Source organism: Osmerus mordax, chromosome 8, assembly GCF_038355195.1.
Source record: "Osmerus mordax isolate fOsmMor3 chromosome 8, fOsmMor3.pri, whole genome shotgun sequence".
Taxonomy (NCBI): domain Eukaryota; kingdom Metazoa; phylum Chordata; class Actinopteri; order Osmeriformes; family Osmeridae; genus Osmerus; species Osmerus mordax.
The window spans coordinates 7,708,407-7,725,519 of NC_090057.1; the positions used below are offsets into that span (position 1 = coordinate 7,708,407).

Below are 17,113 nucleotides of genomic sequence, written 5' to 3' on the forward strand. Positions count from 1 at the left end.
GGTGGTGGTGTGGGTGTGGCTATGACAGGAGTGGTGTGGCTTCGGGATACGCACTTAACAGGCATCATTAAAAACGGTGAGAGTTGGCAGCGTATATACTGTGTACACACAAACACACCATCAACATTTGACCCCTACTACACACACACTGCCAAGACACCATCAAAAAAGCCATTTCCTTCACTTTCCTACTCTCTCTCTCTAGACAAAAACAACACATCACATAAACACACAAACACACTCACATAATGTATATAGACCCCCCCTCCTCCTCCTCCCCCAACACACACACCTCCCCATCCCCAGTGATACAGCCCTAGCCTGTGTAATAGGTATGTAGGTGTGTGAGGGTGATTTCCTGCTGTCAAGATGATTAAGAGAATCTTTCTCTCTCGGTCCAACCCCTTTCCTGCCTGGGCTAGTGTTATCTCCTGTACTGGGCTGCAGAGCTGGGGGCTGAAGAGATGGGGTGTGCACGGCTGTAGGGGTGGGGGCTGCAGGGCTGCAGGGCTGCAGAGCTGGGGGCTGAAGAGATGGGGTGTGCACGGCTGTAGGGGTGGGGGCTGCAGGGCTGCAGGGCTGCAAGGCTGCAAGGCTGCAGGGCTGCAGGGGCTGCAGAGCTGGGGGCTGAAGAGATGGGGTGTGCACGGCTGTAGGGGTGGGGGCTGCAGGGCTGCAGGGCTGCAGAGCTGGGGGCTGAAGAGATGGGGTGTGCACGGCTGTAGGGGTGGGGGCTGCAGGGATGCAGGGCTGCAGAGCTGGGGGCTGAAGAGATGGGGTGTGCACGGCTGTAGGGGTGGGGGCTGCAGGGCTGCAGGGCTGCAAGGCTGCAAGGCTGCAGGGCTGCAGGGCTGCAGAGCTGGGGCCTGAAGAGATGGGGTGTGCACGGCTGTAGGGGTGGGGGCTGCAGGGCTGCAGGTTTCAGGAAAAGTGAGCTGGGCACGATCAAAGACACTTTTACTGCAGCTCTGCCCTTATGGGCTAACACAGTGCAGTAATGTAGCCCATGATTATAACCCTTATGAGATTATAGGCTGTACGTCTACACAATCACTCATCCTGATCCAACACAGGCATGATGCTATCACCTTCAAGACCTCTCCGCTCTATTAGACTCTCCAGTATGATTACACTGTAAAGCTGTCTGTCTGCTCGTCTGCCTGGAGGTCAGCAAGTCAGCAAGTCAGCCTGTCAGCCTGTCAGCCTGTCAGCCAGTCAGCCAGTCAGCCAGTCAGCCAGGGGCAGCAGCTGATTTTCTCGAGAACCCGTGAGAAAGAGAGAGAGAGAGAGAGAGAGAGAGAGAGAGAGAGAGGAAGGAGAGAAAAGAGATAGCGAGGGAAATAAAGAGAGAGAGAGAGAGAGAGAGAGAGAGAGAGAGAGAGAGAGAGAGAGAGAGAGAGAGAGTGAGAGAGAGAGAGAGAGAGAGAGAGAGAGAGAGAGATGAGAGAGAGGAGAGAGAGAGAGAGAGAGAGAGAGAGAGTGATGGCAGCAGGAGTCCCAGTCTGGCCCCAGGGACTCAGAGACAGGAGCAGACGGCCTGTCGTTTCCCTGGTAACATATGGTGAAACTCAAGTGTGTAATTTACCTAGGTCTACGGGTGCCAGAAAGAGAACACACACACACAAACACACACAAATACAGTGTCCCACAGTGTAGCTCGAGTGTTATTCACCTGGGTCTATGGGTGGCCCAGTATCCCGTTGTTTATGTCACACACACAGCACACACACACAGTAAAACAAATTCACCAATCAGGTACTGGAACCTTAAATCAGACACTACATACTGGGGCAGACAATATTCCATTTAGAGGGAGGACTGAAGAGAGAAAGTGAGGAAGAGAGACGGAGGAGAAGAGAGAATAATATGGAGAAGGAGAGAGAGAAAAGTGAAGAGAAAGACATAAGGATGAGAGGGAAAGGGAGAAGGAGGGAAAGAGCAAGGGGAGAGCGAGAGAGAAATGGGGAAACAGAGAAAGAGACCGAGTAAAAGAGATTCCATTCCAGACCCTGATGGATATGGAGCTTTCAATCAGACCACCATGCTCTGCACTTGGTTGTTATGGAGAAGCGGGATTAGAACCCTCTCGTCTGCATGCCCTACCCTGATGCCGAGGTGACAATGAAGGGGCCTATCTGGTTTCACCAATGAATTGTCAGGGTGACAAAGTTTACTCTTCCTATTGTTTAAGGAATCTGTCTGTAAGGCTTATATACATGTTCAAGTGCAGTGTGTGTGTGACACTTCTTTTCCAAGCCAAGGTTTTAGCATAGCTCCAGGTGCCAGTCAACCTGAGGGTATAGGTGGGACATGCTGTAAGAATCACTTCCCCGCATCATACCCACACACCATTTCCTCTTTTCTTCATAACTCCTTTGCAGTTAAATCTGATTTACCGGTTCCGCTGTGTCATTCTGGAATGTGTCTCCAGATGTCTCCAGTTCATACACATGCTGCTACCTTCCACACACCTGGATATCACTTAACCCATCTACCTTCCACACACCTGGACATCACTTAACCCAGCTAAGTAGGTTCTAGAAAAGCACAGAGATGTGGGGTGTGGAGTATGACCAGCATAGCATAAATCCTGGGAGAGAAACATGGACTCAATCATATATAGAGGGGAAAAGAGAGAGAGAGAGAGAGAGAGAGAGAGAGAGAGAGAGAGAGAGAGAGAGAGAGAGAGAGAGAGAGAGAGAGAGAGAGAGAGAGAGAGAGAGAGAGAGAGAGAGAGAGAGAGAGAGAGAGAGAGAGGAGAGCGAGCGAGAGAGAGAGCGAGAGAGAGAGAGAGAGAGAGAGAGAGGAGAAAAGAGAAAGGAAAGAAACAGAAGAGAGAGAAAGGAAGAGAGACAAAACATAGTATTACTAAGACAAGGAGATCAACAGAGATAAGGAGAGAGATCCAGAGATAATAGGGAGACAGGCAGCTGAACTAAATACAACCCATTTCTGATTCAACTGGTTGACTTCGGCACAGTCAACAACTCTCATCTCAGAACTCCTGACGAAACTGGCTTGGATATAAATGATATTGTTGTGTATAGACAAACGTGTTTCACCGCCATGGGCCCAGACAGTCCTGGGGTTCATTCCTGGTCTCAGCTGGGTGAGGTGCAACCTGAGCTCCACCCCAGGAGGGTGTGTGGTCCAGATCCTGCTCATGTGGCTGGGCTGCGTTAGAGGCCATTATCTCTGTCTGCTCCTGTAATGTGGCCAAATTAGAGTGTAGGGAGTAAAAACACACAGATAAACACACACATAGGACATACACACACACACCAGGATACACACACACATAGCAGACTTTACACACCCGGTCCAAGGGTTTTTACATGCCATACTTACACTCTGCAACATACCATCTCCCAACCACAATTTTCCATCCACAACAGTTAAACCTTGTCATAAAAACCTTTGTGAACTTCCTTTCCTACAGCTTTCAGTCGAAAGTGGAATATTTCCATTCGTTTTTCGTGGTGTTTTGAATACTTCCATTCTATTTTTAAACTGTCATTCTATGAAACACCAGCTGAGTTTACTGAACTCTTCACATTCTTTAGGTGTCTGTGGAGACGGCTCCTCGACGTTCAACAGACCAACATCGCCACCTAGAGCAACACTGAAGTATGACTACACAGAACCACTACATACAAAATATGCTTTTACTGTCATATCTTGTGCACCTAAAATATTAGATGCTACAAATATTTATTGTAGCTCATTTATAGATGGTCAAAACCTACTGATTTCATATCTGCATCCAAATAGAATTTACAGAAGGCAAAATGCAGAGACTTGAGACAGACTTGACAGCTAAGAGTAAAAAAACCTGGAGACCATGTTTTTGTTGGTCACATTGTAAGCAAGTGCAGTGGCCATGTTTAATCAATCCTTGCTGAACATCATCGATGCCATAAGGGTTCTTGCTATATATGATTCCAAACACAATAAGCACTATCAAACAGAAAAAATCCCCAAATTATAGTTTTTTATTTATTTATAAACAAGATGAATTGACTTGAATTCTGGTAATACAACATAAACACAATGGCGGGGACAATAAACTTAGTTCCATAGATTAATAAAAGACATAATCCATCATGATCTCACAGTAACACAGACTTTCTGTCCTGGATAGACCAGCCTGCTCAGAGACAGGCTAAACATGCGCACACCAAACTATGAACACTGCATTGTTGAACTAGGCTGTTTTAGATGCAAGCTCAGCAAGGGACATGTCTGTGACCTAGTGTCTCTGCTGTTCCTCTAAGGCAGCAGCTAGTATCTTGCTCCCCATGGAGGTCTTCAGGAGGCAGGGGCCCGATACAGGTGTCTGTCCCAGTGGGGAGAGTTCTCTGTCAGTTGCAGAGGGCTGGTTGGTGGGGTAGGGTTTGGAGGAGAGGATGGGGGTGGTGGTCCACCCTCAATGCCACGATGGCCCACTAAGTGATGATGTCGAAGTCATCTACAACGGTGAAAGGCTTTATTTCCTGCTCCAAACAGGTGATGTCTGACTGATGAGGCCGGTCTAGGGACCCATCACTTGCTCATCTCCTGCTTCACCTCCTTCAGGATGTTCTCCTCCAATCGGGAGGTGTCGTACTCCTTCAGCATGTCGTACTCCCTCCAGGGCTCCGCCCACTTCTGGGCATGCTCCATCTGCTCTGGGGTCAGGCACAGCTCGAAGCGGATGCCCTTTATGTTGAATATGGGGCGCTCCCAACGCTTGGACCAGGGCTTGGGCCTCATACGAACTTTCATCTGGAGAGGAGGGGAGGAGAGGTTGCAGGAGGTTTTGGAGGAAAGAGGACAGAAGAGTTCAAAGAGTGCGACCTGACAGATTAAAGTTGCTATATATTTGACATAATACAAACTGACATTGAAATACAGAAGAATAGTTTTCTCGCGAAAATGTCTGTGTGCCGCCCCTGTGGTCCAGCTCACCATGTTGATGGGCACGTCTCCAGTGGGGGAGGAGGAGACAGGCTTCATGTCTGGGTCCACAGTACTGTACTCAGGAAGGGCATCTCTCAGGTACATCAGGTTCTCATCCAGCCTCTTCTCCAGCTTCAGAACCTCGATCTTCTGAATTAGAGGGCTGTACATTTCATAGCAGATTTCTACCCCTGGAGTTGGGGGTAGAGGGAAGGAGGGAGAAAGATAAAGTTACAATAGATTATTATTTAATATTTGATCGGCTTGTATTATTGATTTAATCTATGTCTCTTTTAATCTATGTGTCCCTCACCTTGGTTTTCAATTATGTTTCTTAATATAAACGTAGCACCAAGTCCCTTGCCACCTCGTTGGAGGCAGATGCCCACAAAGCGGTTGCTTTTACCGCTGGCATACTGGTCAGTCATGGTCACAGCTAAGATACTACCTACACAGAGGACCGCAATAAAGCAGTGAACTTGGTTATTAAAAGTAGCAAGGGAGAGCAAAAATGCATTTACTTCTTTATTATCAATATGGAACACTCGGAATCGAAGTCTTACCAACATAGAACTCAGGAATGTTGAGCACCTTCCTCCGACGATACATGTCTTTCCTCTCGATGGCAGCTTTCAACGGGTTTATCCTCTGACGAATCGGGATGAACTCTGGGCTTAAAAACCTGCGTTTAGAGATGCAAAGCGCTAACTTGAGCACAAGATTGGTAGTTGTAACATTTTAAAACAAAGATATCTCATTCGTCTAATTTTGCATACTTCCGCAGTGAGGCCGCGGTCTGTGTTTTGTCGATAATGACAGGTTTGGGTGGCGGGGTAAACTTGGAAGGCTGGTCAGTGTCGTCACTCCCAAGGGCGAGGCGAGGCAAAGATGTCGACAGGAATCCTACAGTTAGACAACAAATACATGTAACAAAACACAATGTTGCCACCTTTAAATTTGTGTAGGCAACTAGCAGCTAGCTAACAATAGAGTTTGTCACGGTGACTCCTCCTTACATTATAGGAGTCAAGGAAAATACCAGATAGGCTATGGATGTTAACTTGCTACTTCAAGTTGAGTATAGTCAGACAACTATTCAAATAGATATAACCTAGAATGCAAAATTCACATAATCACCTACAACAGTACGTGTATATATGTGACTTACGTTCATTTTGATGGTGCTGATACCGTAATAATCTAACTGAACACAGAACATTGTTGAGCCTCCTTACGCAGGCAGCCATGATTGAATTGCTGACCTTCTGTTGTCACATGTGAGTAGATGGTACGGAAGCCGAAAGAAGAACAATGTCAAAAATGCAATTGCATTTGAATTGCAGTTTCTTGCATGGCCCACAAGGTGTCACTAATGTATTATATAGATCCTGTCCAGGGACGGTTTTCATGGATGTGTGACAACCAGACCAAAATTCGTAGTATATAATGCATTTATTGAAAATCAAGAATGCGATTAAATACATTATTTATTTGTTGGTGGTGATGGAAAGCCTGGTGAGGATGATGATAATGTTGGCTATTACTTTCAAATGTATACATATTTTTTAAATTGCTGATCAAAAGATTTTTGATTGTAACAGCCACTGTTAGCCTATATGAAGCAATGAAGTAACAAGCTGTAAAGTGATTGTAAATAAGGATCGAAATTGGGGGCTTTGAGACCACGCGGACAACGCTCCAACAGGTGGGCTGCCGCTCCAGTAACACGCAGTAAGAAATCGGGGCAGTGTTCCGCCGCCACTGTCCCGAGCCCTCGTCCCTACCAAAGTCGTCCTGAAATGGAATGATGAGGAGAGTCAGAGCACGAACCATGGGACAGAGCATCTACTACTTATGACGCAGATCCTAAACTCCACGCGCCTCCTGGACCTTTTTTGAGGAGAAACTCCGCAACTTCTTAATGTTTCAAGGATGTTCTTCCCAGATGGGAGTCTCTCAGCTATCAATTATGCGCTCGTGTTGGGAATAACGTGCCTCACCGTCTTCTGCAACTTCACCAGAAGTTCCTCCGAGTTTTCAGGTGGGGAAGCATGATTCATATAGTGTGCAATCATTTGTTGTTTTTGTATGTGCTGCAGGTATAACTGTTTGATAATGATGATGGTGAAAAGTTATCATCTCGTCTGGAAGAAGCCCATGCTGCTTAGGGAGACCCAGAACACAACACGCTCTTTTAATTGTAATTCTTTACAACGGGGCTTTGCTTGCCGTCTGTTCCCTCTGTTCTTCTGGCGTGTTGAAGCACGTAGTGTGTTTTCTCTTCATAAATCATATACTGTAACCTTTAAACATGCGGAAAAGCGCGTGTCTGGCCTGCAGTGCTGGGGTGTTGTGCTTCGAGCTGACCCACATGCGGAGCGGAGGGATCAGAGAATTAAAGTCTGATCGTGCTGCGGTAATCAGCGAATTGTATTTGCCCATACAAAGATTTCTAAATAATCCTCATGATCCTGTGTAGGCGAGAGGACGAGGTATTGTAGCTAATGTTTTACTACAGGCGTATGGTGGTGTTGAGAAGTCTGTCTGCCAGTCCAGTGTAGGGATGAAGGTTTACACTGCTCCGCACTAATGTGAGAGTTCTGACCTGCGAGACGAAAGTCTACAGGAATGCAGCCCTGTGACAGTTCTACCGGCCGTTCGTGTTTGCCTTGAATTTTTACAACATAAACACGGGGATGAACAGCGCTGGCCCAACAGTGTCAGGTAAATAAACCAAATGTTAAGTGCTTTAACCCATACCCTCATTGTAACAAATCCTTAGGCTCTTCTCACCATGACACGTTATCATAGAGAAGGCATAGTAACATAGAAATATACAAGATTGATTTATGGACGGAAACTTAGAGTTCTCAGTTATAAGGGAGTCCTAAAGACAGAAATGAATGAAAAGAGGATAAAGACAAGTAGGACGCTGGCAGCACCCTAGGAGAATGGTGAGGCCCACTGTACACAGAAATATGGATACAATTCAGATTTTTCTTTTTTCATGGACACATACTTCAGCACCATAACGTAGTGTAGTGTAAAAAGAGCCTCCTTTGTGAGAGCGGAGAGCAGCTGTCTCCAGCAGGACTGAGGAGAGAGAGCAGCTATCTCCAGCAGGACTGAGGAGAGAGAGCAGCTATCTCCAGCAGGACTGAGGAGAGAGAGCAGCTATCTCCAGCAGGACTGAGGAGAGAGAGCAGCTATCTCCAGCAGGACTGAGGAGGGAGAGCAGCTATCTCCAGCAGGACTGAGGAGAGAGAGCAGCTATCTCCAGCAGGACTGAGGAGAGAGAGCAGCTATCTCCAGCAGGACTGAGGAGAGAGAGCAGCTATCTCCAGCAGTACTGAGGAGAGAGAGCAGCTGTCTCCAGCAGGACTGAGGAGAGAAAGCAGCTGTCTCCAGCAGGACTGAGGAGAGAGAGCAGCTATCTCCAGCAGGACTGAGGAGGGAGAGCAGCTATCTCCAGCAGGACTGAGGAGAGAGAGCAGCTATCTCCAGCAGAACTGAGGAGAGAGAGCAGCTATCTCCAGCAAGACTGAGGAGAGAGAGCAGTTATCTCCAGCAGAACTGAGGAGAGAGAGCAGCTATCTCCAGCAGGACTGAGGAGAGAGAGCAGTTATCTCCAGCAGGACTGAGGAGAGAGAGCAGCTATCTCCAGCAGGACTGAGGAGTGAGAGCAGCTATCTCCAGCAGGACTGAGGGGGTTTGTTTACAGTGTAGTAAAGCAGGAAGGAGGCTTTGTGTCCACGTGAATGGTCCCTAATGACTTTTCTAATGGGGTCAAATGAGCTGATAAACACACTACGACCCAGGGGAAGGTGCCAGGGAACAGATGTGTTAAAGTGTGTGCGTGTCTAATGAGCCACTAATGGTATCGGTGTCGACACAGGTGGTTTTCAGAAGAAAGAAAACACAGAAAGTTTTAGCTCTCTGTTTTGCATAAAGGGCTCAGGGTTGTCCGGAAACTGACCGAGATTGTGTTAGTCAATAGCCTTTCATATACGAACACAACAGTACCACCACAGAACATGTTTGTCTAAACCTGTTCCTTCCAGATTTGTGTACCAAAATCCCATCTCAGAAGCGCTTATTGAACCATTGTAGGCAGGAGTTAATGTGCTGAAATCTCGAATTCTCAGCTTTTGAGTAACATAAACACATTTCATCCATTAGGGGACTTTGCCACAGGACTTTTCAATGGTCCATTGACTCTACTTTGTTCTTCTGGGGGATGGGAGGGAAACTCCATTGTCATACAGACTATGTTCAAACATTCCAAGTTCCCAACATTCTACAGGTCATGCGAGGTGTAGCCTGGGTGTTCTACTGTGTACGTTTTGTTCACCAGGAACTTGACACAAGCCACTGACTAGGCATCATTCTGTTTGAATCAAGAGTAAGTGCAGCCTCAGCATTCCCCAGGGGACACAGGGACCCCCAGCCGACACATTCCCAGCCAGCTGGAGGCTCCCTGGAGACGGGGACTGGCAGGGCTGGGCTGGGCTGGACAGATGCTGCAGAGCTGAGGAGGACAGGAGATGACAGAGACACGGCATCTGTCAGGAGAAGGGTTAGAGAGGGAGTGGGGGGGCAATGGGTTGTTAGGGATGAGTGAGATAGAGAAAGATGTGGGGAGGGGGTGGTGTTGAAAGAAACATTGAAATAGAGTGAGAGGTGAGCGAGAGAGAGAAAGTGGGGTAGAATCAAAAGGGATTGAGAGGAAGGAAGTGTGTGTTTGTGTTCCAGAATGAGTTATAAGTCGAGTGTATGTTTTATGTTTGCAAATGACATTGTGTCCTTGGACAAGGCACTTCACCCTACTTGCCTCGGGGGGAATGTCCCTGTACTTACTGTAAGTCGCTCTGGATAAGAGCATCTGCTAAATGACTAAATGTAAATGTCAGTTTGCAGTCACAGTACAGTACACTTTTTTTTATTTTACTTTGATCCAAAAGTAAAAACAAACTCTGCAGGAGGTTAAACGAACTCATCAATCTCCCTCAGTTATCATCTGTTATTCCAGCACACAGCTGTCTGAGAGACTAATTAGAAGTGAGGAGTGAGTGTTTCATCTCAGTAGGCCTGGGGCAGAGCTAGCTAGCATTTAGCACTTTATTATGTTCCCTCAGAATCATCCTGTATCACCTTCCTTTCATTGTTAAAGTGCTGATTAAATTAAGAAAAGAAACATTAGTCATCCTCAGAAAGTAACATTAGTCATCCTCAGAATGGACGGCTTCAAGGGACAAACTGACAACAGTTGTGATAAACTGTTGGCCTGTGTTCTTTTCTTTTCTTTTGAAGGATACGACTGCTTTCTCTTTCTCCCCAACACACACCTGCCAGTATGACCTCAGCTGCATGCATATGTAGCAGCCTCTCCGTCAGTGTCACCCAGGCCCTGGCACCATGGAGGGTCCTTGCTAACGCCCCATAATGGCAGACCCACCAGGGTGTCTGGGTGAAAAATGCACCCCTCCCCCGTGCCCCCCCCCCATACTGTGTCCTACAAAGCTGTAACTATGAGACCCATTCAGCCCTCCATCAGTGAGATGTGGGGCTGTTTTAAGGTCAATGGGTCAACCGAGGTCAAACCATCCCCACTTGTGTGTATGGGCGTGTGTGTGTGTAGCTGGAGGGCTAATGATCCATCTTCTCCTCTCCTTCTGGTAGGGAGGCTGCGTGCTCAATTGAGGAGAATGTAAACACAACTTTAATGTGTTATTCTGCACATACTTTTTTCCTTCTTCAGCTCTGTACAGTTGGATGCACATATATGAACGGAACATCTTGACAGTTGTTAACCAATTTTTTACTGACATCCAGCTATTACCAAATCATCTTTTTATTCTCACACACGGTAGCATGTGTTAGCGACAGCCCACATCATCAAGGCCAGTCTAACATCACTTGCATCACTAGTCCAAAGCCTCACACTCATTAAAGTAACACTAATCTGTTTTGTTGTGTGTGGATCCATCGTTTACCTTGTTAGCTCTGTGATGCTAAGTTGGTGCCCGCTAGCCACAGAAAGGTCACTCTACCCTAACCCTCTGCTGCGTGGTTAGGGCTGTGACATGGGCCGGCCCAGTACGGTCAGCTGTGGGTCGTACTAGTGTTGCCATGTTCACTAATGGCTGCAGAAAGGCCTCTCACACCACTAACAAAGCAGCCAGAAGCTTTATTGGCTGGCACTGAGACAAAGAAGCACTGTGGCTCGATGGAAACTCAGTGTATCACAAAGACTAAGTGTTGGCTAAGCTGCATGACCAGTGTGACTCTACCAGGTAGGACTGGGGAATGAAGTTCAATTTGCTTTACTGACTTCACAAAAACATAATTATGTTGCTGAACCACAAAATGATTGTCTGTCTCAGGAGGTTGGGCCGACGCTGAGAAGGCAGAGAAGAGGGGGAGCTTAAGGAGAGGAGGGAGGAAAGTAGGGGAGGGAGGAGGAGAGGAGGGGTGGGAGGAAGGAAGGAGGAGAGAAGGGAGTAAGGAGAGTAAGAGGGAAGAGCGGGGAGGAGGGAGATGAGGGGAAGATAGGAATTAACCAAAGCTTGACCATTAGGTTTAGGTCAACACTCACCTCTGGGCATGTTTAGGATTACCTTTCTAAACGCTGATTACTATCTCTCTCGCACTCTCTCTCTCTCTCTCTCTCGCTCTCTTTCTCTCTCCCATACACACAGTCACACACACCTCCTGGAGGCCTCTCATATCTTAATCCTGCTCTGGGTTTGGGAGTGACCTGCCCTGTCCCCTCTCCACACCTCTCCACTTCTCTACTCTCTCAACACCCCCCCCCCCCCTCTGCTGTGTGTTTTACTTTACCCCCCTCCCCCTTAAAAAAATAACCACACTCCTACCCATCCATATTAATGCTGGATGTTCCCTCAGCACTGATGAGATGCCTCTGCTTCAAAATTACATGCCAATCCACCATGTCCAACTGAATACTTTGTTTACAATGGTGTCCTGTCTAGACCAGAGTCAGACTGGCTAGTCTGCCTACACTTAATTTTTCTTCCATTTACTTCCCCTTATCACACACATACACTCACACACACACACTCACACACACACACACACAGTGCTCCTCCCAGGGCTTGCCTGATCACTGTTTCTGTGTCAGTGCTCCAGGTGAGCTCTGTCAAAACAAATCCTGCCTCCTGTTTGTTATGTCTACAGAGGGGGGGGGGGGGGGGGGGGTGAGCAAGGGGTGCCACATGGACGGTATTCTGTAGAACTGGAATGAAAGGAAGGAATAAAGAAAATTAATCAAACAGCATCTTTTGTATGCATGTTTCTAGGGAGTGGATTGTGAGAGATTTCGTCTTATCCCTGGGTTCTAAAGCTTTGTGTTTGACTCACAAAACCACTGCTATCTTGGCTCTAGATATCAATAAACATTTGAGCTTTTATTCGTTTTCAGTAAAACGTTTTGGCAGTGTACTGTGTTTGACATCTCTGTTTGTGTTTGCATGAGGCCCTTTGTTGTGTTTAATGTACTGTTTGATAGTAAAACTCACCACAATACAGTATTCCTCTATAATATTCCTAAATATGTAATAATCCAAAATAAGTGTGTTTGCAAACGTACGTGTGAGGGTGTGAGCTTTCCCAACAACACTAGCTTGTCGCGTCCCTCCCTGCCCTCCCTTCACATACACTCACATTGAGAGTGCAGAAGATGACCAGATGTTTGGCTGTGTTGTTTACTGAGGGCCCCAACTCTCTCAGTTTTTTTTCCATGTGGTGCAACATCAGTCCCATAAATGCCACCGCAGGGCAAATATTACTCTGCCTTTCTTTGAAAGCCCGGACAATTTACCGCAAATGACATTTAGCCAGTTGAGGCTGTTTCTACTGCTTGTGTCATATGTAGTTACCTTCGCCTATTGACTCTGGCTCCTCTCTACAGATGTTCATCATGTGATGCATCATCTGAGTGTTTAAATGTATAGGCTCCTAAGTATTTACAGTTGAATGAGACAGAGTTATTAGCTTTTGGCTAGTGTTTCCAGGTCGAGGCACGTTGGCTCGTCCTGAGCCAGAATGCCGCGTCAGCCCGGTGGCCAGTAGACGCGAGCGAGGGAGCAGAGAGCATCCTGAAGGAGCTGACGCCTGCTACAGGCTTTGACTGCACCAGCTGTAGTAATTAAGTGATGAAACGTGAAAACAAGAACGAATGCTGTTCAGGAGTTCAGCACCAGGGCATCAGCATAGGGCCTATCTGGATGTCATAATCAACCTTTAGGCAGTGAAGGATTCTTCCAGTAAAGCTGTTAACTCCACAGCCAACCCTAACAGGCCAGCCCCTGCATTCTAATACCTGTTTAAGAAAAATTGAATTCTTCATTCCAAATCCCAGTTGAGGCTTAGACATAATTCTAAATCCCAACAGCCACACAGTTAACTGGTAATTCTGTAATGACTATCTCAAACAAAGACTTTATTCAGCGTTTCACCCCCTCTCCTCTCCTACCCTCCAACCAACCCACCAACCCAGTGTTGAATCCTAATGTGATAATCATTATTTTAACGTAGGTTGCTAACCATTCTTAAAATGACTCTAATCGGCCAATCAGAAACAGTGTTTATGGTAACTACTGTTATGGTCTGAGTTTCACTCCTGACGTTTTTAAACTTCTACCAGTTCCAGTCACTACAGGTGTGTTCATGTTTGGGGCTGGGGTTAAACAAACACATAGCCTACACACACACACACACACATTCTCACACTGGCGTTTAGGAAGGATTCTTTAGTGACACTCTAGTACAACATCAACTTGAGCTGCTTGTCTCAGCTTTCTCTGTTTAGGCAACAGTGGCCAGGATCTCAGACAATAATGTCTGTTTTGATATTTGACACTTGGTATGTGAACTCAGAACCATGTATAAAAGTAAAAGCTCAAGGTTGCAGACACCCTCGGTCTTGTGAGATCTCTGTGAAGAAGGGCCTGTTTTTAACCTGCCTCTATGGCTATGAGAGTGTGTTATGAGGTATACAACTTTGTAGTTTTTGTATCAACCAACCAGCTTTGTGCTACGTTCCTCAACAGAATTAGTCTCCCTCGCTGTGTCCTAGAGACAGCAGCAGAATCGGCAGAGTGGAACAGATAAAGTAGACCATCAACGCAGACTGTGTCTGGAGCCTGCTCTTACAGGTGGAGAGACACACACACACACACACACACACAGATACACACACAAACACACACTTAGACGCAATCTATTAGACACAGTCTGTGTCTCTTTCTCAGACTGTTTTGTATGTATTTAGCGAGTATAACGCGTTTGCATAGGTTAGTGTAGGGAGGAGTTGTAGTGAAGTACATATAGGCTGATGTGTGTGTGTGTGTGTGTGTGTGTGTGTGTGCAAGCGATTATCTACTCTCTTCCACACCACTTACGTGTGGCTATCAAATGATCCTCTCAGCACCCCCTCTCCCCTCCCCCAATCCCTGATCTTGTGTCTGAGGGAATGTCAGTCACGCTTTGATGCACCCCTCCCTCAATCTCTCTTCATCCCTCCTTCTCTCGATCTCTCCCTCCCTCTTTCTCTCTCCCTTTCTCTCTCTCATTCGCTCTCTTTTTGTGTCTCTCCTCCCTCCCTCTATCATTCTCTCTTCTCCTCACTCCTTTCTTTCTCTGTCTCTCTGTTTCCCCTCTTCTTATCTTTATACTTGCCTTACTCCCCTTCCAAGGAGCTGATTTATGTATGACTTAAGAGCCAGCTTGTTCCGCCCCTACCCAACCCCTCTCTGTTAACTTCTCTAATGCTCCCTCCCTCTCTCTTAACTCCTCAAACACTCCCTCCCTTTCCCTCTCCTCCTTTGACTCGTGCAATGCTCCCTCCATCCCTCTTTCCTTTCATGTGGCGTTCAGGTGGGAACAGAACAGTGCTATGAAGGAGGAGCTGGAGGTTTTAAGCTCCACTAGAGATATGCAGGGTTATGGTATGAGGATACCCCTGACTGTGTGTGCGTGTGTGTGTGTGTCTACCGTGGGGAAAGGAGAGGAGTAAACCGATAGAGTCTGAGGTAGAGAGAAAGAGAGAGATTGTTAGTTGGAGAGGTAGAGAGAGAGAGGGGGCAGGAGGATCATTCTAAACAACGGGGTATTGTGCATGCCCCCCCTCCCCTCTCCCCCAACCCCCACACCAGCCCAGACTGACAGGCTGTATTACAGCATGCTGTAGCACCCCTGTCTGGGCACTGCTAATCTGCCCCCCCCCACTCTCTAGGCTCACACACGTCACATAGGCTGGGAGGGAGAACAGGAGGATGAGGAGGAGAGAGAGACCGAGAGAGAGGAGTCAGAGGAGGACAGAGAGGAACGGAAGCCGGTGGAGAGTTAGAGAAAGGGACAAGGAGGAGAGAGAGACAAAGGGGAAGACATAAAAGTTGAAGCAGAAATGAGGGCGGGGGGGGAGTGAAGGGAGAGGTGGAGGAGCGATGAAACGAGACAAAGCAACTGGTTGAGTTTGAGAGGTGAGACGTCGAGAAAAGAGCCTCATCATGAGAAGGAAGAGACCATTCTTCTTCAGCACGCGCTTGACAGCATGTGTGGGTGACAGAGGGATGACGGGATGGAGGGATGAGTTTAGTAGGGGGAAAGTGCACCGGCAGGGCACATGGCCCAGGGAGATGGGCCTGAGCTGGGCCAGGAGCAGCAGGGAGGAGGGCCCGTGTCTGGACGTCTGGAAGTGGACAGCAGTTTGACAGGAAACAAACAGTTCTGAATTGAGGCACAGAGGAGAGTCAGGATTTTCCCGGGTCAGAGGTCACTATCCATTGATCACGATGGCTGAAAGAGGATACATCTGTCTCCCCTTTATCTCTGTCCCTCTTTCTCACACACACACACACACACACGCACAGACACACTGTCTGGTTTGGACTGAACGGGCTGTCCCCTTACTCTCCAAGGCTATAAAAGTGACTATTAAAAGTGACTGTTTGTGTGGGTGTGTTTGACCCTGTGTGTGTGGGTGTTGCACATGTTGGGTGTGTCCCGCCCCCCTACAGAGGACAGAGAACCTCTCAGGAGGAGAGTGTCCTTGAGCTCACAGGAGGGATGTGACCTCTGACCCCCCAGGGGTCCTCAGAACAGGCACACACTAGCAGGGAGGGCGCGGGAGACCGTGGAATAGTGTGCGAGTTTGTTTGGGGAAGAGTTGGGGGAGGGGAGGCAGTTAGCAAACAACAACCCACTGAGAGGGTTTCTAAGACCCCCAGATCAAGACTTGGCAGACGTTATAGACTGCACGCACACACACACACACACACACACACACACAGCCCCAGGAGTAGCTTAGCGTAGAGATCCGTCTCCCAGGTGGGCGTTGTTTTCATCCTGATCTCTGGCTGCTGTGGCCCAGCCAGCGCGTGTGGACCTGTCTGGTCTACAGGCTTCTCCTCAAGCTTCCCAGCTTACCTTAGATTAGCCTACCCTAGCCAGCAGGATGCACAGCACCAGCCCATTCTCTGCTCCAGTCCTCCTGTGTTCCCAAGCCCATGGTGTCCTCTTTCTCCTCTCTGGTGTGCGGGGTAATGCACAGCAAGCTCTGGCAAACTGCACATGAACAGTTCTTTGGCTTGCTGTGCTGTGCTGTGCTGTATAGTGCAGTGTCATGCTGTGTCTTGCTGTGCTGGGTTTTGTTCTTGGAGAGGTGTTGGTGTCTGTGAGACCCCAGCCGTGGTGTTTGTTTTTGTGTCTGCAGTGTTGATAGTTTCAGCTGCCCCCGGTTCCATTCTCGCACGGGGGGTGGGGGTGCTGCTGCTAGACTGATACCCCCATGCCCCTGACCTCTAACCCCGCCAGAGCGGGAAGGACTCTGGCCCTGCAGGGAGAGCTGGCTGTCGTGTCAGTACGCTGTACTCCTGGGGTATGCCCAGGTTCGTTTGCTTTCTGTCTCCTATTCCAATGAGTGGTTATGGTGTGTGTGTGTGTGTGCGCGCGCTGCCATACTGAACTATTTACCTCTGATGGGGTTAATTCCATTTTTTTTCAGTCCAAGCCAGGGGGGCTCTGTTTGAGTAAGCCTCCTCAGCTGATCCTGTGAGTGTGTGTGTGTGTGTGTGTGTGTGTGTGTGTGTGTGTGTGTGTGTGTGTGTGTGTGTGTGTGTGTGTGTGTGTGTGTGTGTGTATATGTGTGTATATA

At 47.8% G+C, this 17,113-nt stretch overlaps 2 protein-coding genes across 2 annotated transcripts in view; one reads left to right on the forward strand and one right to left on the reverse strand.

Annotated features, from left to right (window-relative positions):
• Positions 1-3,853: 3,853 nt before the first annotated feature.
• On the reverse strand, positions 3,854-6,230 carry mrpl19 (mitochondrial ribosomal protein L19). Its single transcript, XM_067242062.1, has 6 exons — positions 6,107-6,230; positions 5,715-5,841; positions 5,502-5,620; positions 5,252-5,386; positions 4,948-5,129; positions 3,854-4,764 (listed from the first exon to the last, which is right to left on the reverse strand). The coding sequence occupies exons 1-6, from the start codon at positions 6,183-6,185 to the stop codon at positions 4,543-4,545; spliced, it is 864 nt and encodes a 287-aa protein (XP_067098163.1). The 5' UTR covers positions 6,186-6,230; the 3' UTR covers positions 3,854-4,542.
• A 600-nt stretch (positions 6,231-6,830) lies between these two features.
• The window catches only part of LOC136947528 (protein eva-1 homolog A), a 53,869-nt gene continuing 43,586 nt past the window's right edge, over positions 6,831-17,113 (forward strand). Inside the window, exon 1 of the mRNA XM_067241629.1 lies at positions 6,831-6,979. Within this exon, the coding sequence (XP_067097730.1) occupies positions 6,871-6,979 (109 nt within the window). The 5' untranslated portion in view covers positions 6,831-6,870. The remainder of the gene's footprint in view (positions 6,980-17,113) is intronic.